This window comes from Strix aluco, chromosome Z (genome assembly GCF_031877795.1).
Source record: "Strix aluco isolate bStrAlu1 chromosome Z, bStrAlu1.hap1, whole genome shotgun sequence".
Lineage (NCBI taxonomy): Eukaryota > Metazoa > Chordata > Aves > Strigiformes > Strigidae > Strix > Strix aluco.
Genome location: NC_133971.1, coordinates 69,528,147 through 69,550,353, shown reverse-complemented (window position 1 = coordinate 69,550,353; position 22,207 = coordinate 69,528,147). Strand labels below are relative to the sequence as shown.

Below are 22,207 nucleotides of genomic sequence, written 5' to 3'. Positions count from 1 at the left end.
GTAGCTTAGTAATAAAGACATAGACGTGCTGCATATTGTATGGACTACCAGGACAAGGCAGTCACGCCAGGGCATTACATGTTCTAGTAACATATTCTTGCATGTATTCTGCAAAATAGACTACCAAAGCAGGTTTATCTCTGAGGCTCCATGTGATACACAGAAATAAAGGAAAAAGCAGATATTTGTATTAATTTCTCCGTAGCAGTATTGTTGAAGGCAGCAAAACCTCAGGGTTCAATGCTGTAGATGCGACGAGCTAGGTGTCCCCGTCATTTGGACAGTAGATGGCACCATTTGTTTCACTCTTGTGCTGTGGTTTTGTAAAGCATCAGGTCTGCAGGAGGCGGGGGGAGGTGACAACAGTGTGTGTGCTGCTTCGCAGCTGACGCAGAGTAGGAACATTTCTTTGATTTTCTTTAGTGTGCCACAGCGGAGTGCAACGGGGCATGAGCCATAAATCTGTGGGGATCTACGGGGCGATGCGGTTTTCACAGCGCCAGTGAGTTGCCTCGTCCTCTGACATACTACCTGAATAGGCTGCCACGGCAGGGTGTTGCATTTGATAGCCCAAGTGTTCTGTTTGCTCCTGTGCTCCAGAGGGACAAAGGTGACTGTAAGGGAACTGAGTTTTCCTGTGTTTCCCCTTCTTCCAGATTTAATCATCCTTGGAAAACACTGAGTCTGTATCCCTTGATAGTGCCCTATTACACCTTGATGAAGATATGTATCCCTGGAAAGAGCTTGTGCTGCTTCACTGACTTGGTCAGGGTAGACAGATTTTCTCCCTTTAATGACACATATAATGAGGCTGTCTACTGAGCCCGGCTCCTACAAAAAAGACTCTTATTCTCAGCAGTTGCTGGTCAATCAAATGTAACATACACCTCATTTCTGTTCATTCACACTAGCAGGTTCCTGTGCCTTTAATTTGTTGCACAATTAAATGTAATAAGAGAGAGATCAATAGATAACATGCCCATTATTTTGCTCAGAAAATGCTTCTTAAATGAGGTTATTCAGTTCAAATCAGGTACAAGTGTAAGTAGCTCTACAAGGAACCTGATGTTGAGTAAAGCTGTGCTTCCACTTTTGTCTTTGTACATCTTTCACATGGAGGGCTGATAATCACGTGATAATGCTAGTATTAGTACTGACATGGTTTCATCTGGGAATCCCTTATAACCTTGTCAACAACCTCCTGGGAAGAACTCTACCAGTCACAGCCTTGCTGTCTACTTGAAGAGACTGGCAGAGTCTATGGTGTCTTGTACAACTCTTGATTTTAAGTGCTATATTTCTTCCTCACAGTGCCTGAAAAATTCTTCAGGTACTCTTAGACATTCTTTCTGTCTTGATTTTAAGGTCCTTGGACATTTACTGGAGGGCAGTTTACCTCTGGTTAAACAGTCCTAATGAGCTGAAATGATTTTAAAGACATTTATGAAATACTGGGGACAACTCTATAGGTTCTTTGAGAGTTGTTTATTCTCAGATATTCCCACTTGGAAGCTGTGACTCTTGAGGACTTACCTACTATGTCAACAGGGTCCCTGATGAAGTCTCTAAACAGCAGCAGACAAAAAGTTTATTTTCAACAGAGCTGTGCAACCTCACCAAAAAAACATAAGCTGAACTGTAAGCCAAGCTTGCTGAAGCACTTGTGTGACAGCAGAGGTAAGTCTGCACGAAAGGCTTCATAATACAGGCAGGACAGCAAGGTAGTGTGACTCACAGTCCAGAATTCCAAACATTGCCTGGGACTTTGCCCATCATACTAATGCTCCGGGCACATTTCAGAACAGCCATCTCTGGGCTGTAGCTCTGTCAGGAGTTATAAATTGGATCTTTTCCTTAGTGCATACTGAGATTGTATCAGAGAGGGCTGACCCCTCAGTACTGAAAGGTCACAGATATAAGAATCTGCCCTGCTGAAGTGATTTGTAATGTGCCTTATGGATTCTGCAGTATTATTACAGCTATTCTGCAGCTCTGTCAGCTCTAGATTGAAGGCCCCATGAATAGTGTGAAAACAAAGCAACAAGCAGAAATGTTTTGTTTTGCTGAACAGTTCTGTTCAGCACATGATAAATTAGTGTAGCAGGTTTTTTCCTCTCTTCAGCCTGACTTTGTGTAAGTCTTCTCTTAGATTTCGCTTTGTTGTATGTTTATGGGAAATGTGTCCCTAAAAGCCGTTCATTGTCATGTGTTTCCTTCTAATAGGTGTTTTGATAACAGTATACAAGCACTTCCATGGTCAGTCTTTTTTGTCTGAAGTGTTAGTGTGAAGGTGCCTTGTCTACACTAAGTGCTCTTCCCATGTTAGGTCTTGGCTGGAGCCTGTTACCCAGACACTCACCTGAATGTCAAAAGTCTTCTACTGACCTTAATTTAATTGCATATTATTATCCATAATAGAACGACCAAGGAAGAGAGACCAGAAAAATAAGCATATCTGTTGCAATTGATTATCTATAGCAATAATTTATGCAGTAGACTGTGTTGTTGGTATCTTTGTTGCCTTTACTTTGTGAGTTTTCTATAAACTGGCACACCAGAAAAGACTGTTTAAAGTAGAGGAACTGTGCTCCAGCTAGAGCAGAGGTGGAAAGAAGAAATATCCCTCGGTTTCTTTGGTAATAGTCAACTCTCAGGTACCCCAGTTGGATTATCTGAGTTGTAGATTTATCAGTGTCATGGGTAAAGGATCTTAGAATAGCAGCAGAATTAGATGAGTACAGTGATTCATGACCAGGGCTGTATTGCTTTCAGGGCAAGCTCATCACTGGAAGCAATATAGCTGTTGTCTCATGAGGCAGCTGGCTTCACACTGTGATAGCTTGGACATTTTTGCATGTTGTTACCAAGACTGGAATGCCAGGGATTTCAGTGCAGGCTTCATCTCCATTTGGTGATAGCTCCAGTTTGGTGAAGATGATGAGCTCCAACAGGCAAAATGGACCTGACTCTTTATGAAATGACTGCTTCAGTACTGCTTCCCAGGCAGTGCTCCTCATCCAGAAAGATGATTTAGTAGACTGCAACATCACATAAGTACATAGACCCTAGTCTGTCAACTGGATCGGCTGGATGAGGAGCACTCCCCAGGGGAGCACTGTGGCAGGCATGCAGTGTTTGAGACTCTGCCAAGGCCAGTTTGTATCTGGCAGACTAACAGTGCTGCTGCTGCACTGGGATGCAGTATGCAGTATGCAGAGAATACCTTCGAGAGAGCTAGCCTCTCTCAACCAAGCATGCCTTAAATCGGTTCAAGCCTGCCAATAGGTTTGGCTGGATGCAAACAAGCCTGCGTCTGTTCACTGGTCTGTGCTGTCTACTATTCCCTTGTTTGTAGTGTTATCCATATTATCCAAGCTTTTCCTACTATTTGCTGATATAGCAGCTTTCCTGTTAGCTCCAGGAATGGACTGTGCTTTGACTAGATTTGTGCAACCTTAGATGCAAGATACTCTTTGAATGAAGCTGATTTTGGAGGCACATTTAGGTATTAACTTAGAATTTTCCTTTTCCTTAATTTTTTTTTTTTTTTTTGTAAAGTACACTGAGATCCATCACTAAACAAGATAGTATATTCTGCCTGTCTATCTCTTCAGCTACTTTTTATACCTCCTCTAAATGTCTCATGCCCTTTCTCAGTTGTTCTTCCATCATTAGTGTCTTCTCCTTCATAAGACAGCCTTTTTTTTTTTTTAAATTAGGTGATGTCCATTTCACCAGCTGATCTTTTTTTCTTATTCCTTTCCCAGCACACATCCCACGTTTCTCCTTCTCATGGGTAGGCTATGATTGTAATTTGAATAATGGCTGATCTATGACTCCTTGGCCAGTGCCAGGAAAGTAACTGCAAGGTCAGCTGCCTGTTGCCGAGAGACATTCAACATTTAAAGAGCACAAGAACTCTCACCTTCCTTAGCCAAAATCAACACCTGTACACTGGTGGATCCTGAAAAAGTGAGATGGAGATCACATATTTCTTAATATAATTGCTAATTAAGAATTATTTAATGTTAAGAATTATTTAATGTTTTCTTCTGAACAAAAATATAGGAACAGGTATTTCCTAGGTAGGGTACAATAAAGCAGAAATATCGAGAGTGCTTTTGATCACAAAATGGATGCACTTTTTCTGCTCCAAAGTATTGTCTCCCTCGCTGATTGCTTCATCAGCTCTTGCAGCTGAAGTCTGGTATGCATCACTGCTACAGGAAACCCAGATAGCTCTTTGGCAAAAACATGCATGTTGTTGGACAGATGTATCAGAAGATAAAAATATTTTAGACAACTCAGACATGGAAGAGGTATCACCGATGTTTGCGAAGAATAAGGTGACCAAACAGTAAGAACTTCTGATGCAGATTTTTCAGGCATGTCACCATACTTCAAAGCACACTGCATTGAAAAAGATCAAAGTGAATCCTGATATTATCTCCTCTGGCTTTAAGACAAAATTGAATGTTTAAATCTGCAGTTCATGGTTTACCCTGATTTTCCTCTTCCATTTCTACCAATGTGATGTGATTTCAGGGAGCTCACTGAGAAGACAGTAATGTAAAACTAGTATCTGAAGTTTCAGTCAAGCCCAGCTGCTGTAATTAATGCTTATTATTACTGGCAGTGATTAATAATAAACAAAGATGGTTGAAAAATGCCAGTTCTTTTTTCATCAGAAAATTAAATAATATTTTAATTGAAAAGCTGAATTTAAAAGGAAATTAAATCAAAAGCAGTTTTTGGAAATATTTTTGATGTAAAATTCATTTTTTGAAAACATCAGACACAAACCCTTGTGCTAAAAATGCTTTCTTTATATTGTTAGGTGTAAATCAGTTTTTTTATTTTCTAATTAGGAATGAATGGCCTTATTTCATCAAAGGTACAATCAGCAAATTTCAACCATTCATGTCCTGGCCCTGCCTGCATCTCCCAACTGCCCCCCTTACCCTGACCCTGGGGCCTTCCCCATCTGCCCACGGCCCAGGACCTCACATCAGCCCACAGAGCCATCAGCCCCTGCCCCAGCAACGCCAATGTCTCAGCAGGGATGGTCTCCAGCTCCCCACAGCCCTGCCCTGCTGGGCCATGGGGCAACACTAACAGTAAGTAGGAATACAGCCATAAGTAACAAGCAGTGGGCATAACAAAAAGTGAGCCACCATCATCAAGTAAAATCAGAATTTGCTGTAAATCAGTCACTCATGGCAACTGCATGGTCAGTGTCTGTGTGCATGTGTGTCTATTTATCTCTCGCACTTGCATGAATGTGGGGAGGAAGAGATAGATGGTACCAGAGGAATGCAGACTATGTTTATTTTTTTTATTCTGCTTGCCCTTTTCCAAGGAAAATACATAAGCATGAGTAACATTAGCTCTGTCACATTTTCCTTGGTGCAAATGAGATGCTGCCCTAGCGCTGTTGTTTCAAGTCCTGTGTTGAGTCATGCAGTGTGGATATTTTATCCGGCCCGTGTCTCTGCTGTAAGACCACAGATCATGTTATCACTTTACAAATATAGCATATTAGTACATCTGGAAGGCTAGTCACGCTGTGGGGTTCAAACAGGTCTGGCTGGCCATGAGCTATGCTGCTGCTATAAACAGCCTCAGTGTCCCAAATTGAATAACCGCTGAGCACATTCGGGAGATCTGGACACTCGTGTTCTTTGGTAGTAGGTAAGTGACAGTTTTGCTGATTATCATGTTTCTTCAGATGTGTGGGGTCAAGGTGGGAAATGTCAGGGAAAATGAGAAGTCGTTACCAGGTCTTTGTTGCTGCTATAGTGTTGTGGATTTTTAAATGCTAATGTATATGGGAAAAACAGCTGAAACACCAAGTACTTGTCCAAAGTGTAGGAGTCACCCCATATATAGTTCCTCTAAGTAGATTTACACCTGTGACAAATCCAAACTTTATAATTTAGGAAAGCTTTCAAGACTCACTCCATGATTCAGTTGTAATAAACCCTTGCTATTACATCTCAAGGACATATGCTGGTATGAGAATGTTTTTCAATAAAATAATGGTTGGAGAGGTTGGTCATTTATCTTTGTTGTCTGTCAACATTTAGAGTGGAATTTAGAAAGAGTTATAGAACTTCAGTTTGTGAAGGCCACTTGCAGCTAATCTACCCAGCACAGGAAATCTAACCTGCTAAATCTTTTGTGAACAAAGGCTATCATTTGAAGTCAAATATTGTCATTATTTTTGCTTTTGTTGCTACTGTAAGTATTTATGTGCTATCACTGACATGTTACTTTCTGTAGGCTTCTGTCAGAGCTACTGACCAGCTCTCTTCCTCTCAGCAGTAGTTAACTGAGCACCATTTCAAGGATCAGTGATGGATGATAATGCCCATTAACCAAAGAGGTGGACCCTACCAAAGAGTTTTATCCATTTTACTCTTCTCAGGCAGAAGGTGAAGGTGGAGAATTTCTCCAAGGAGGATGTCCAGCTGTCCATGCCACCTGGGCATCCTATCCACAGGCATGGGAAGGTTTTGTGGAAAAGGCTAAAGACACAGCTGTGGTGAGGGAAGAAAACTGATAAAATACAACTGCCACCTTATGACTGTGTGGTGGGGTTTGAATCATTTGTGATAAAATATCTTGTCTGCTAGAGTAGTTGAAAACAGCATCTTCTCTTGCATATCTAGATTGTTTGCCATATTTTTTTATATCACAGTATTTGACTGCTTAGGAACTGGCTGTGAGCATTTTACTCACAATATGAGTAAAATGATTGTGTATCTAACACTGGAAATAAGACTAAGAGGCTTGATGCCACAGGTCAGATTTAGAGTTTTGCTCTCCTTCTGCAGTAGAGGAAGACGCAGATGATAGGACTGGTTTCTTAGATCAATGCATGCAAAATGGACACCTGGGAGTGAAAGAAAATTATCAAAATTTTGAGGGTCTTTGGCTAGTTTCAATTAGGACAGGGAGCTTAAAATAACATTTATGATGTTGTCATCCACATAGATAACTTCAGAGGCTGGACCCTGTACACAGAATGTAACAGTAGTAGCCTCACTTCCTGGGGATGGTCCAGGTCCATTAACCTTAAGACAAATGAGAATAAGTCAATGAAGCATTGTGCTAAAACATCGGATGCCATAAAACAGGTCTTAAAAACCTGAGACAGTAATTTTATGCTTAATTAAGATAATCTAATTGTATATGAAAGTCTCCATGTTTTGTTCAGTGGCACTGACCGCCCTTTTATTTGCTATGGGTCTTTGTATGAGTAATTAAGTGGGGTCTCTAAGCAATTCTTAGCACACACTCTAGCTTTCCCAACACTCTGTTGGCTACTACCTAAGACAATTGTTTTCACCTGCTGACTACAGCTACATTCATAGATTCAACCACCTTTAAAAATATGTAATACTCTTTTGAGCTTACTGTTTTTCCTTTGACTTAACATACATGCCCATTTCAAATACATCAGCCCTCTCTCAGTCTTGTGAGAATTAGACCTCTCTTCAGCAATGCCCAGTGAAAAAAAAAAGAGAATGAATTTATGTCACAGATGTCAGTCCAGTGTTTCAGTAACTTCATTGTTAGTGGAAGAATCACTTTAAATAATTAGTCAGTTTACCAAAGAGCTAGGGGAATACATCTGTAATAAATCCCCCTGCATATGTAACATCTATCATGCTTGATGGCAAACATATTAGTTCTACAAGAGTTGAGGAAGTATAAGGAATATTGTAATTCAGCTGCTAATTAATCCATAATTAAAGACCTAATTAATGAATAACCCTGTAAAAAAATGTCTAAAAATCAAGATGTGAAGACTGCAGTGATAAAGAGGAATCTTGTTTGTGAGACTGGTTAATTTACATCTAGAATAGGAACTGATTAATGAAAACTGTCAGTAAGACATTGTGCTGCAGCACTGGACAAAGAGAAATATGCACATAAAATGTGTGGAAACCAAGCTCAGTTTTTGCATATCTAGATTCACATATCTTTTTAATTTTATGATTTTCATAGTTATTTCTACCTGAAGTATAAGGGGTAGATTAAGGAAAGATATTTGCTTTCTTAGCTGTGGTATGTAAACAATACAAAATTTATTTATTTGTGTGTGAAAGAGGCTAATGTCAAATTCTGTTTTTAAATGGTTCTTTTATGAAATAGCTAAAACAGAAAGCTCAAAAAGGACTTGATTCATCAGAGCATTCAGGATTAGTCCCTGTGATATGCAAAACCAGTAATTTCTGAAATTACCTTCAGTGGAAGCTGGACTAATTAATAGCTTGAAAGTGTCACTGTCTGTCTGTGTTTGTTTATCTAGGAGCCGGCTGTCTGAGACTGTGCTCTTCAGAGACCAGGAGGGAACATTTCAAACTCCCAAAACATCTGGGCTTGTGTCCAGGTGTCAGGACTGTTTTCTCCAGCCCTGGAGCAGCTTGTCCCTTTCCTCTTCTATTTATTCTGTGATGCAGCATCATTTGCTGGATCTCTGTGGATTCAGGCCTTCAGGGTGGCAACCGCTGTGATCCATAGCATGGCCCTGCTCATGTGTCTCCCAGGACTCAGCTGTTACATGCATGCATATATGATCTGAAGCACAGTCTAACTTGGATCCCTGACCCAAAACTCTTAACTGTCAAATCTGCACATTCGGCAAGTCTAATGATAGATAAACCAGCCATATTAGCAGGGAGGATATTTCCCTGCTGGCACAGAACAACAAGACATTGTTACTGGCATCAAGACTAGGTAGTTCTCTTTGCAGCCCTCTCCTGCTCCCCAAGTAACACAGGGAAGCACTAACCCACTTACAAGCTGTGCACAGTTAGCACAATATAGTATAGTATGAACATTGTCACCATTTCTATTGCTCTTTCAACCACAGCATGTTTCTCTAATTTAATCTTTCCTTGATAACAAAAAATGTGTTCAGTTGCTGTCCAAATGTCAGGCTGCCTTTGAATTATCTAAAGATTTGTGAGATATATGACTTGGTCATTCTGAAGCACAGTGTGAGCAAGCTTATTTCCTAAGAAATTATTTGCAAGATTGGTAGGAAATATGTTCACCCACTTTTTCCCTTATGTAATCCTGCCAGTAATATTCATAAGATTGCAGCAGATCTCCCACAGTGATTATCTGAAAGAAAAAGGACCCAAGTGTACAAGGATGTTAAATAAATTGAAGAAACCAAAACATTTCTAATTTGGTAATTCATGTAAAGCAGCAAAGGAAAGTATACACCGTGCTGTTACTGAGCGCAACCAGGCCCCATATAAACTCAGGAGGGCTGTGACAGAGACTAATATTGGCTCTATCTGTAGTATCAAAACTATGCTGGACATCTTCCAGACTCAAGAGAAGACACAACTCTTGTTCTACAGAATACACAATGCACAGACAAGTTGTCCAGCATTAACACTGGTGCCAGCTATGTTCAGAGGAGGCTAGACTGTGGTATAATAAAGCCAACATCGTTTTGGTTTATGACTGACTGTATTCAACACACTGCAGACAAGACAGGGATAACAGGGAGAAGCCATAGAAGAATTGATACAGTTAGTCCTGGAAGGCCACACAGTCATCATATCTATGATCATTTTTCCCCTGCGCTCCACTACATTCCTTGAAGAAGACCTGGCCTTGTCCTTAATTTTTTGTAGTATGCTCTTCAGTGCATCTATACATTGGTATATTTCAGATGCTGAGTGCTGAAAGGCTGCAAGCTGTTCATTCAATGAAGCTGCTGATTTGAAGAGCACTTCTTTTCTGTGGAAGGCCCTCTGTCTGGCATTCAGTGTTACTTTTAGCTTATGTATCTTTAAACAGTTTGCTTCTAAAAATCAGCCAGACCATGGCATCTTGTGATGCAAGCACAGGTAACTTCAGCATTAAACACCAGAAGCTGACAAAAGGCAGTCCCATTCTAAAATCTAGTTGCCTGAGTGTTCCTCCATATCCCAGGTTGGTTACGCTCACAGATGTATTGCAATTCATCATTTCACCCTTTTTTAATTAAGCCCAGAAAAAAAAAAATGCCTGCTCTGGGTTCAGAGGCTGGGTGGGAACAAATACAAGTAAGTGGCCATAAGATCACTGGCTGCTGTCAAAGATGACTGGAAACATCTGGCAGGTCTGTGGCAGAGCTGTAAATGAGGGATGGAGATATCAGTAACTGAAGGGAGCAAGGGCATTTAAGTGGTAACATACTGAATCTCTCCAGTTTTACTGGTGGGTCAACATGATCTGAAGTAGCCATATCTTTGTAGCAGCAACATGAATAACAATAAATAGAAAATAATAAAAATTATAGACATCAGAAGGCAGATATCTTCTTTTCCATTCTGTAGTTTTTCAACACCTTACTGAATAGATTCTGGTCTAGAGCTCCTGGGTACTCCTACTATTTAAAGAGGAAAGTCTGATGTAGATGCTAGAGAACTTTCTGTGTATCTTTAGGTGAATTTATACAATAAAATTAAATAAATGATAATATAAATGATAAAATAAAAATAATCCATACAGATACCTGAGCAGATGCTTTTACTAGCAATAACATTTGGCATTAATGTATAATTTAAATGAAAACATATGATAAGTATTATAAGATTTTGCTTTTTTGTCAACTAATCCTCCAAATGCTTAAGAGTGCCAATATCTCTATACACATAAGGACTGTGTTTGATTTTAATAGGCCTATTTATATATATATACACACACAGTTAAATTAATAAAATTTTTGTAAGATTGTAAAGAACAGTGTTATCTTCTTTTTTAAGACCAGAAATATCACAGAAGTGTTGTAAAGGTATTTGCTCTGTCCATGCATGCAGGGTTAGCTCATGGCAATCAGAGACCTAAAACCAAATATTGATAGCAAAAGAGTCCTCTTATGTGAGCAAGTGCTTCTTCTCACCTCAGCTGGCCCAGAGAAGTGGTGGATTATTAAATTCACCTGGAAAGAAGAAAAGATGGGTGTCAGTGTTGGGGTCTGCAGTAGGGCAAGATGGAGAGAGTCGTTGAGGAAAGGGTTTTGGTAAGGTGCTTGAATGAAGTCACAGGCCTCTGGAATGGTGAAACTGAGAAAAGTTTGTAACTCATAGTATCTGTGACTGAAAGTACAGCTCTGAAGGGACAAATATGAATTTGTGGCTTAGAATGTAGAGAGGGGAAATGCTAGTTATAAGGATTCTTGTGAGTCCCTTATTGATGAGAACTGGAACAAAGTTGCAGATGACCTAGCCTGCTAGTTGAGGAAGAGAAGAGGTTGCAAAGGCCATGGTGTTCAAAGGGAATTTTTTTTCCCCAAGATAAATTTCTTTTTTTTTTCTTCTCCCTCTTCTTAAGAAAAGTATGAAGAGAAGGAAGGAGTGAAACAAAGAGAAATATCTTTCCTCTGCCATTAATACAAGTTTCTCTGATTAGAAACTCTAGCATCACTTTGCCAAATAACACAAATGCTTATTACCAGAAAAAGCTTTTTTATTTTAAAATTAATTACTTAAAATATATATTACTTTAAAATATTGCCTTAAATGTAATGTGTAGCTGCTTATGAAGGGAAAATTTTGCAATCACTAAAAAAAAAAGTATCCTGAATAGCCAGCTTTGTTTCTGAACTAACCATTATGAGAAAGATAAGAAATCCGACTGACTTCCCAGTATGTTGCCTTTTAAGTATATTGATTAAGGCCTTGTAGATTACTTCTTGGGAGGTGTAAATGGTTAGGGATAAGATTATTTGCTTCCATAGACACACAAACACAGAACTATTTTCTCCGCAAGTGATTCTCTTGTAAATGACATCTTTGCCTTCTCTTTATGTTCCTGAATCCCTTTTCCCCTGGAAAGCACTGTGTTTTCATTATCATATATTACTGAAGAGCCTTGCTTTTGTGATCTATCTCACTAATAACTCGTTAGACTGAAATGAATATTATAACCATGCATCATTCAAGAAAGGTGTGCTGATGATCTACAGCATAATTTAGAGGTAGATATCAGCCAATGAAGATGGCATTAAGCTGCAAACTCAGTGTAGTTATGAAGTAGTGCCTTGCAGATGTGAGCCATAGTTGCTTTTGTGGTCAGGACTTGTCCTTAATGAAAGCAAGGTTGCCTGTTTCTTGGGTGAGAAATAACTTGAGTATGGTTTTTGTTTTCATTTATTGCCATATTAGTGGGTACGGTAATCTTCACAAAAATGACCCAAGCTTGCCCTTAATGAGCATTTGTAAGTATGGGCTGTGAAAGAAGCAATGCTGAATTACAAAAGGATGGGAAAATTGGAAAAGGAAGGGGGCTGAAGTATGTGTATATTTGGGTGAATAACCATGTGATTGCTTTGAGCAGGTCAGTTGGACTAGGTGACCTCCAGAGGCCCTTTCCAACCTCATTTTTTCTGTGATTTCTGACAATGGGTAAAATGTTAATGGTGATTATCTGTGAAGAGCCTAAGTATGGGAGGCAACACACTTCTCACCTCCCACCCAAGTTCCTTCTCTGCTTGGTTTTACCAATGAAGAAAAATCCCAATGTATTGCAGCCTAATCCAGTATGTAGATAAAATCTGTATGAACTTTTCTGACCTCCGTGTCTAATAAATCAGTTTCTCAATAAAGAGCAGATGACTTAACTTGGGAGACAGGAAGGTGGGGAACAAGTCCAGGAAATAGAGTACTTTCACAGTTTATTCAGACTGTGTTGATTAAGGCCATCTAGTTCCAACAGATTTCAAGTGTCCAGCTGCCACTTCACTGTCTCTCAGCAATTCAGCTCCTGCAATATCCATTCCACCAAAACACACTGCTATGAATTGGTCTATTAAAATGAATTAGATCCTTCAGAGTGACTTCTGGTCTGCAGCTACTGTGAGGGCGTAGTCCTTGTCACTGGGTTTCTTGATTTGGGCAGCAGAGGAGAATGTTTTATTTTATGTGGTAAACAGTTTCTTGTAAATTATTAGTGAATACATTTCAGAAGGGTGCAACTGATTACAGATAAACCTGTCCACTGAGAAAAAGGTCACAATTCTCATTATGCTGTTATCAATGAAGTTTTGACTTGTTTGTTGTCAGCAGTCGGTTCCAGGTAGGTTTGGAACTATTTTTGCCTTATTGTTAGTGCTTCCAAAGATAATCAAGCAATGGGAGCAGCTTTATGAACAGCAAAGTAGCAGTTTATATAAACATCCTAAGATACAGAAGACTATATAGTAGAAAAATATTGGTCTCTGAGCAGTCTCTGTGCCAGTACTTGGAGGTATTTGTAAGGGTGTTTCTTACTGAGATGACAAACTGTGGACAGGTAGGAACCTTTCTTCTTGGTGTACCTATGCATAACCATTTTTAGTCCATGCTGTGCATTTTCCACAGGACATGAGGGTGCTTTTCTGTCTCAGAAGAAATTATTCCTTTATGTGTTATGTATTACAGAGAGATGTATAGGTGAAAGGGGGTGAAAGAGAAAAGGGGCAATTCCAAAGTTACAAGAGGAAAAATGCAGAGGGAAGAATAATTTCCTCTTCCTCCTTCATATTATAACAGAAGAACAGATAATACATAGCCCCAGTTGAAGGATGTAGAGCTTGGAAAAAATGATCACAGTAAGGTCTGAGGAAAATGTAATAGATACAAGCTTGAAAACACCCAGTAAAGGAAGGGACAGATTGTCTTTAAAATGATCAGTAGATGATCTTTTTTTTTTTTTTTTTTTCCCCTAAATTTATGAATGGTATAATAAATGTGGTATCTAATGAAACCTCAAGCAAAGTTTAAATAACTGATTTTCCTTTTCTCTGCTTTTATCTTGGTAGGAGCAATTATTTTTAGAAGGCTTCGAACTTCTGTTTTATAAGACTTGTTTGTAGTGGTTCAGCAAACCATTTTGTAAAGAAGTAAGCGTGGCAGAAGTCCTCTGTAGAAAATCTAGCCACATTTCATGAAAACCAATGTACTGTGATGATTATATCCTCACCAGTGACTCCAAGCAAGAGAATACACTTTTACCTATTTTATCAAAATTTGTATCTGTACTTACATTAGTGATTAGTAGGTGATTTGTTTCCTTTGTTGGTGCTGAAACATTGCTACAGTTTAGTAAGAAACACCATGTTGCCAGTCACACTGTGTTTCACAAGATGTAAATCCCAGGTCTCCAAACATACTATGGCATGTTTTTTTCCTTGTGTAAAAAAAAGGTAGTGTTCATATTTGGCCAAGTTCAAGCACCATGCCTGCTAAAGGGAATGGGAGCTTTGTTGTGGTACTTCAGTAAGGGCAACGTTCCTGCAAGAAGTTTCTGTGGTTTTAACTGGATATAGAAAACTTGGTGAGTTAGGGTCCAGTTCAGCACAGTTCTTAACTACACAGGACCTAATACATTGATACCAAGCCTTTTATTGTTGGAAGGTAATTCTACACATACTAATAAATGGGGACCTGTTGTGGTTTGAACTCAGAGGGCAACTGAACACCACGCAGCTGCTCAATTCCCCCTTCCCCCTCTGTGGTGAGAAGGAGAAAATAAAGCAAAAGGCTTGATTATTTGAGCTCAGTAGTCAAATTAGTACCCTACAGTTGCTCACTCCCTTGTTCCCCCTCCAGCGGTGGGAAGGAGAAAGTAAAGCAAAAGGCTCAGGACTCAAGACAAGGACAGAGAGGGATGATCCATCCATTATTGACACAGGCAAAAGACAGACTCACTAGGGGAAGGAAAAAAAGAACATAAATTTAATACAGACACTAAAACCAACACTACTTAACAGGCAGAGCAGAACAGTGAGAAGCTCTACCACATCTTGAAAACACCTTCCCTCACCCCTCCCTTCTTCCTGGGCTCATCTTTGCTCCCCATACCTCTACCTCCTCCCTCCAGTGGCTCAGGGGGCGGGGAATAGGGGGTGTGGTCAGTCTCACTGCTTCTTCTACCTCAGGGTGAGGGGAAACTTCTGGCATTCCTCCCCCATTCCAGCACAGTCCCCCTCTCACAGGAGGCAGTCCTCCACAAACCAGCTCCCACATCAGTCACTCCCACGGGCGTGTGGGTCACCCCTGCGTGTTGCAATCCTCCCAGCGCTGAACTACAACAGCGGGGGCTTCTTCCCACAGGGTCCTGGCCTTCTTTGGGCACAGTCACCTGTTCTGTCATGGGCCCCCCCCCCAGACTGCAAATCGGCATCTGCTCCACTGTAGACCCCCATGGGTGGCAGGGGGGCGGCCCTGCCGTCTCACCACGGGATACAGGGGAGTCTCTGCTCCGGCGCAGCATCCCCCCTTCTCCTCCTTCCTTCCCCTGTCGTTGGTGTTCGCACAGATATTCTCCTCACAACCCCCACCACTCCTCCCAGGTTCCCCTTCTTAAATATGTTATTGCAGAGGTGCGGCCACCATTGCTAATTGGCCTGGCCTTGGTGCAAAGGCAGGTTGAAATTGGAGCTGGCGGATCTTTGGGATGCTTTTCACAGGGGGCCACCACTGTAGCTCCCTCCCCTGCTACCAAAAACTCCTGCCACTCACTCAAACCAGGACAGGACCATGTGTTCACAAACCTGCAACTTATCTCTGCCATAGGTAAATTTTCACTGTATGTTACAGGACTGGTCTTTCAATGCCTTTCACAGATAAGCATCTACTTATGCAAACTCTGGAAATTCCCAGATTTCACTGGAACAGGATAGCTTGGGTGCATAAAGATCAATACATGGGAACCCAAGATGAAGTGTTTTTGCATGTTTTACAATGAATAAATTCTTTATGAGTTCTCATTTTAATATTAGTTACATAAATTGTTAAAAATACAAAAGTCTTTGAAGATATTTTCATCAGTGTTACTTAATCAAATTAGTATTTCTTTGTAACTGAGTTTTTATCTTGGAAAGGGAAAAGTGCAAAGAATACAAAAAATTTGATATTTAGCTGTTGCTATAGGTTTTATGTAGAAGTCAATTGTATGCTACATTGATTACTGCCAGCACAAAACCCTAGATAAATTAGGTAAGATGGAAAGCCTACTATGTTAATATTTCTTATGATTTCAGTTTTTTTTCCCAGATGATGAAACATGATGGTTTAGTTCCTTACTTTTCCCATTATTTCTTTCCTGAAGTGTTCATGATTGCTTGTTCTTGCAGGAGAAGCTTAATGTTGACAGTATGGGGCATCAGGTGATAATATTTGACTTTTCTCTCATAAGAGGACTGTGGGAAACTCGAGTTAAGAAGAACAAAGAACGTCAGAGGAAAGAGAAAGAACGATTAGAAAAAAGTTCATTGGAGAAGTAAGCCAACTTTTCTGCTGTTCATTTTAACCGAATCCATTATTGTTATCCACTAACATTGCCATATACTAAGCATTATCAGATGATTAAAATTTCTTTTTTTGGGGGGGGGTTGATTTCAATGATTTCTTGCCTCCTTTCCTAGGATGATGGTAAGAGAAATACACCACAAACTGTGCTTGTATTTCATTAGTCCCCACTCTTTCTTATGTAGATTGTGATTTACTAGTGGTGTATTTTATTTTCTACTGTGTAGATTTGATTTGAAGAGAAAAATAACACATTTTCTGCCTTTCTATTTCTTATATGCTATATAAAAATATGGCTTTTTATTATGGAATTCATGAAAACTCATAAAATTCAGTACTAAGAAATACTTTAAGTCTTTTTGTTGACCTGACAGGAGAAACAAAAGGAATTAAATAAATGGACACACAATTGTTTCTGAATAGAGAGGATAGAATAAAAGAATTATCAGAGGATTTTTTCTTGTTCAAATATTAAAGAGAGCCTTGATTATAATGTTTATCCCATTAATCATGTTATATTTTTTATTATATTTAATTTATGGTTTCTTTAAACAATATTTTGGTTTCTTTATGTTCATTTCCATTAGAGACAGTGAAATATACTGTGCTGGCAATGTTGGAAACATATGACTTATCATTTTTCCCCTCTGAGAAGAGAACAAAGCTATAAAAATCACTTTCTGCTTTAAAAACAAAATGCACAAGGTTAAACAGTGCCCTTGTTTAAGAGCATCGTTGCACTGAACCTTATGTGGTGTTTCGGCTGTCTCAGGAGACTCCCACTCATACATTCTCACTTCCAGTGCAGCTATGCTGACAACAGAGCAGCTGGGCTAAGAGGAGACCAGGATAATACAAAATCTGATTGCCCTTTCTGCAAGAACTTTCTCTTCAAAACATCTATAGTCACAGTCTTGGTTCTCCCTCCTCTACCCACAGCCTGCATTAAAAAACATAATCCTAAACAAAAAAAGAGAAAAATTAAGCTCACCCTTCAGAATAAATTCTGTAGCAAGGATAAGCTTTCTTCTTGGTATGAGCTGAGGGTTAGAAAAAGTTTGCTGTTGTGAGTGTTACCGTTATGGTTGAAAAAAGAAGTGAAAGGGTTTGAATGAAACTCAAATGCTACATCCCAGGTGCTACATTAAGAAGTGGCTTTGTGCAATTCTAATGCAGATAAAGCAGACACTCTATTTTACTGCTGTCTATGTCAGCTAGTGGCTCTTGGGGTGCCACTGTGTCCCTCTTCATAAAAATAATATTATAACTAGGAATCCACACCTGTAGCTTCCTACAGTGCATGCAGTCATCTTCAGAACTGACAAAAGGTCAGCCCAAATGTGGACCTGAATGTCAACATCGCCCTGACATGTTTTGTTTGATTTTTGGTTTTCTGTGGTGCAGAAGATAACTTCTGAGTTCACTAGTATAAAAGCAAACCAGAAGCACCAGGCTTGGGGAACTTCTGTATGGAAGAGGAAAAGATGGTAACTTTATGTGCTCTGAGGTAGCTAATTTCAGCTCCTGTGTTTTTGTCAGTAGCATACACTAAACCTCATTTCTTACTGTGACTTGTGTTTTCCATAAAAACTATACGTTCTCCCTGCCGTTTCTGCCTGGGGTTATTTGTAGCCACCCCTCCAGCTGAAGGATTGGAGCTTGACAGCCTGTTCTGCTCTTTTCCACTAATGAGGTCCGAAGTCATTCTGTTATTTTCCTGGATGGGGAATTTGGGATTTGATACAGAGAAGTAAAATGTTCCAAGTGCACTTTCAGCAAAGTATTTTTGTTTTCTTCCTTTCGCTTGCAATTTTCATACAGTACTTTGTCTTGTTGCACATCTTCATGAAATGAGATACCTTTCCAGTCAGTCCTGCTTCTTTTAGAGCTCCTGGCAAAAAAGGAGGAAATCATCAGACTTTATTTCCTGAATGCGAGTGATGACTATGTCACCCACTGAAATGAATGGCAAAGTTCACGTTCATTCTTATGTTGCAGGCCTCATAGAATGGTTAAAGCTGGTAGAATAATGGTCAAAGTCATAAAACTATTGCTAATAAAATGCATAATTCAGTTAAAAGAAAAATCCTCTTTGTTTATGAGGTGTGCAGTGACCACTGACCTTTTAGGTCCTAAAGATCATATCACAAGTTATTTCCTAGATAATTTTCAGGGCTTCCAAAGGTTAGGCCAAAATAGGACAAGATTTTGTTTGTTGTTAGCTCAAAAGTATAGATAAAATTGTAATTATAATTAAATGTTTAATAGAAATAATGTTTCCCTGTAGAGATACATTTCATTATTTTAAGGAGTTCTGTGTGTGACCAAATTCTGGTATTCTACTCAGAGATTAAAATTTTACCGCTGTCAGGTAGGTCCACTGAAATCAATGTTAGTACTTACTGTCAAGTCACAGTAAGAAAGTATTTTGAAAAAGATTGTGAACGAAAATGGTAATTCCAAAAAGACATTCAAAGAAGGCAGTTTCCCAAATCAAGGACTGCATTCTAGCATTTAAGATAGATATTTATTGTATTTATTTTTGCCAACAGCCAGAGTGAATTCCCAAGTATGGCTGAAATAAATACAGTTTCTCTGCAAATATAGTCATGTAAGAAATGAGTCTGGAATCTGGCCTGTTAAGGCTGCTTTGCTTTTTTTTTTTTAAAAAAAAAATCCAGTTTTTCAGAAAAAGGTTGCAATTCACTAATGCCCTTCAAATTGTGCAGTTCCTTATCAGCCATACTGCTATGTAAAATGACCTGAGAATATGTAATGAAATGTAGATGTATTATTTGAGGAAAAACTTCCAATTAACCTCTTGGGAACTCTGCTTGCCTTGGGTCAAGGTACTATAGTTCATGCAGGGTCAGCAAGCAGTTACATGTAAGATATTTCTCTTTTTTGACTGAAGATTTTCTAAGAGGAAAACGTCACAAATAAATGCAAAGCTTGAATTGTGTTTGCATTAATGGTGAGGTATTGTAGAGATTTGGGGAATTTACATGTCTGGAACAGATGTTTAAGCAGCTGGTGAGTGAAAGCTGATTCTGGAGAACAGTCTACTTGAGAATATTATGAGAGGCTGATATCTGGCCCTCTGAGATGCTGTTATCAGATCACTTTGGGTGGAATTAATTCAGTCCTCTGTTTCCCCATTGGTTTTGTGGGACTGTGGAAGTATGGCAGTTTAAGGAACCCCTACTTGTGGGGCGGGGCGGGGGGGGGGGGCACATATAAACCAGAAACTGAGTGTAAAAGAAAAAGAAACAGTGCAGTGTTGTGCAAGAGTATTTTCATTTTACTTCATGTCCTTAATCCCATCAGACAAGCCCGTTCTAAATCTCCCATAGGATATAAAGCATGAACTGTTACAAAAAATATGCACTGTTCTGTGGTTATGTAAGTGTTGTTGAAAGTCCATATTATGGGAAGAAGATTCTGTTTATAGCACAGTTTTAGATTTCATCTTCTAAATTCTGCTAGTGGTGAACAATCTTATATTGTACCCTCAAATCCTGAATGCTGTCAGACTAACTTGATGCGGCATGATGTTTTTCCTCATTAATTTTTCCTTTCTACTTGTCATTTTTTTGGAAAGGGAATGAGAGTGAAAGTTTACAGTTAGATTTTTTTTTGAAAGATTGCAACATGTTTGTTTTCTGTGTGAAAAGCAAGTAAGTTAAAAATTGAAGGCTGACACATTAAGCATTCAAGCGAGGAAATGCCAGAGCTGTTTACCTAGATTAGCTATCTAAATCTTTGCTGTGAAATGGCACAGTCTCCCCTGTCCACCAACCAAACATGCAGCAAAGATAACAGTTTGTTCAGCCACCTCTTCCAGTGTGTCTCTTCTCAAAAATTTCCTCTCAAAGTCTGGTTAGCTAAATATGCATGTATCACATTTCTGAGCTATGAAGTTCCTGAATGTTAAAAGTCAAAAGAAAACTTTCTCTCTACAGGTAGACAGTGACTTTTTTCCCCAAGAGCTTATGTGTTTGTTTAATAAAATAAATTTATCTCCATTTCTCTGCCAAACTTCAGTGTTATAACTCGATTTGTCCCTGAACTAAGATGTTATTTGTGATGTTTATCTTTATTCTTCCACTCAATATACAATTCAGAAATTTTTCTAAGTAAGACTAAAACTCAAGCTGGGAGTCCTTAACCCCAAACACAAATTATAGGCAACAAGTTGGGAGTGGATCTGCAGCACTAATAACCTCTTAAGTTATTTGCCTTTGTTCTTAGGCGCTTGTGCGTACAGGCTTTGCATTGAATATAATGCATGCAAATGGGTTGAAAGATAAAGGCTGCTATTCAGACACAATCCTCTATAACCCATGGAAGAACTTGGCAGAGAGACTGAAATGAAATCAGTCCAATAGAATTTGAAGCAAACGTTACTCATCCATCAGGAATATTAGTCTGGGCTGAGCTCCAGTTCAACTGTACGGCTCTTATAAAAATTTCATAGGATTATTTAATGATCCTGTGTGGCTAGTGGTTCTGATTTAAACATCACCCAGGAGTACTAAACTGGTGACACCATTTAGTGTCCTGGCTATTTCTTCCATCCTGATTTAGAGGAAACAGTGCCATCTAATGAAACTTCCTTTCTTTACCTAAGAATTACAGCTTTTCCTCAAGACCTTCTGATCAGACATTGAGCAGCTGCTAAGTGCAGAAGGAAGAACTACTTAAAGTAACCCAGCTACTCCTCATTTACTGGGATGGCTCTGAAATCCTTACTAATGTAAACTGCTTTTCCAAGCTAGTCACTCCTTTGAAGGGTCCAATCACTGAAATTATTGTACAGTAATTCTTTGCATAAGGTTGATTAGATTTGTGATTTTGTTGGACAGTCTAAAATGCCACACAAGGAACTCCCATATCCTTGAAAGGCAGTATTTATAATTAAAAATTCTGTGTTGTTAAATCTCTTTGCTGCGGATATACTGAAGTAGTGTTTGGGTAATGATTACCTGAAGACAAGTTCAGCACTAACCAAAATGGTAATAGTTGGAATATTCCATTTCTCTGCTGATCCTGTTTCATATCTACAGTGTACTGTCTTGAAAGCTTACTGAGAAACAGCAATGTATTGGGAAATAGCTTGTCCAAATTAACCTTTCCTTTATACCTTTTACAGTCTGCTTTAGTGACAGGTGTGCTTTTGTGCTACAGATATAAAGGTATGAAACACATTTTTTTTTTTGACAAACATAAGCAGCATGCAATCAGCCTTTTTAAAAATTAGTTGGACTATTTGCATGCTTGAAGTGGAAATACTGAAGTAGTTAGTTGAGTTGGAACCTTAGATCTCACCAGGGTCCTATGTCCAGAAATATTATTTTTTTTTGTGTTCATACTCCCACATAGATTAGGCTGACTTGACTAACACCCACATTTTGCATATTGAAAATGTTAGTTGTTTCTTTAATCTGACTGCAACAGTTTGATCAAGCTCTAGAGGAAGATCAAAATATTTTATTGCTGAATAGTAATAAAAAGACATAAACTTCAGGAGGGCTGTGATTTTGTAACCAACTCATTTGTTTGTCATATGTGAAAATGTGTTCCTGGAATATCAGGAGCATTTAAAGTGCCAAGACCAGAAATTTAGTTTCTCTAAAAGTATATTAGTGTATTTAAAGACTGATTTTATTTGTGTGGATTTTTTTTTTTTTTGGTTTGCCACGCTGGTTTAGATGTCTCTCCTGTTTTTCCCAAAAATTCATGCAATAGCCTCCAGATAAGACAAATGTGGTGGTAATTCTATTTTATTTGAGGATTGTCACAAAGGAAGACTTAAAATGGTCTTTATTTTCATAAAGATCTTTTAAGGAGTACCATCATCTGAATTTTTTGTCAGTGGCAGAGCTGAATAACAACCATGTAGCTGA

At 39.1% G+C, this 22,207-nt stretch overlaps 1 protein-coding gene across 2 annotated transcripts in view; it reads left to right on the top strand.

Moving 5' to 3' along the window:
* The first annotated feature begins 5,570 nt into the window (after positions 1 to 5,570).
* Positions 5,571 to 22,207, top strand: part of LRRC2 (leucine rich repeat containing 2) — a 76,803-nt gene continuing 60,166 nt past the window's right edge. The window contains exons 1-2 of one of the 2 annotated variants that reach the window (XM_074813247.1): positions 5,571 to 5,691; positions 16,127 to 16,272. In XM_074813247.1, the coding sequence (XP_074669348.1) occupies positions 16,148 to 16,272 (125 nt within the window). In that variant the 5' untranslated portion in view covers positions 5,571 to 5,691; positions 16,127 to 16,147. Of the gene's footprint in view, positions 5,692 to 16,101; positions 16,273 to 22,207 lie in introns of both variants that reach the window. The other variant, XM_074813248.1, reaches the window with a different exon arrangement.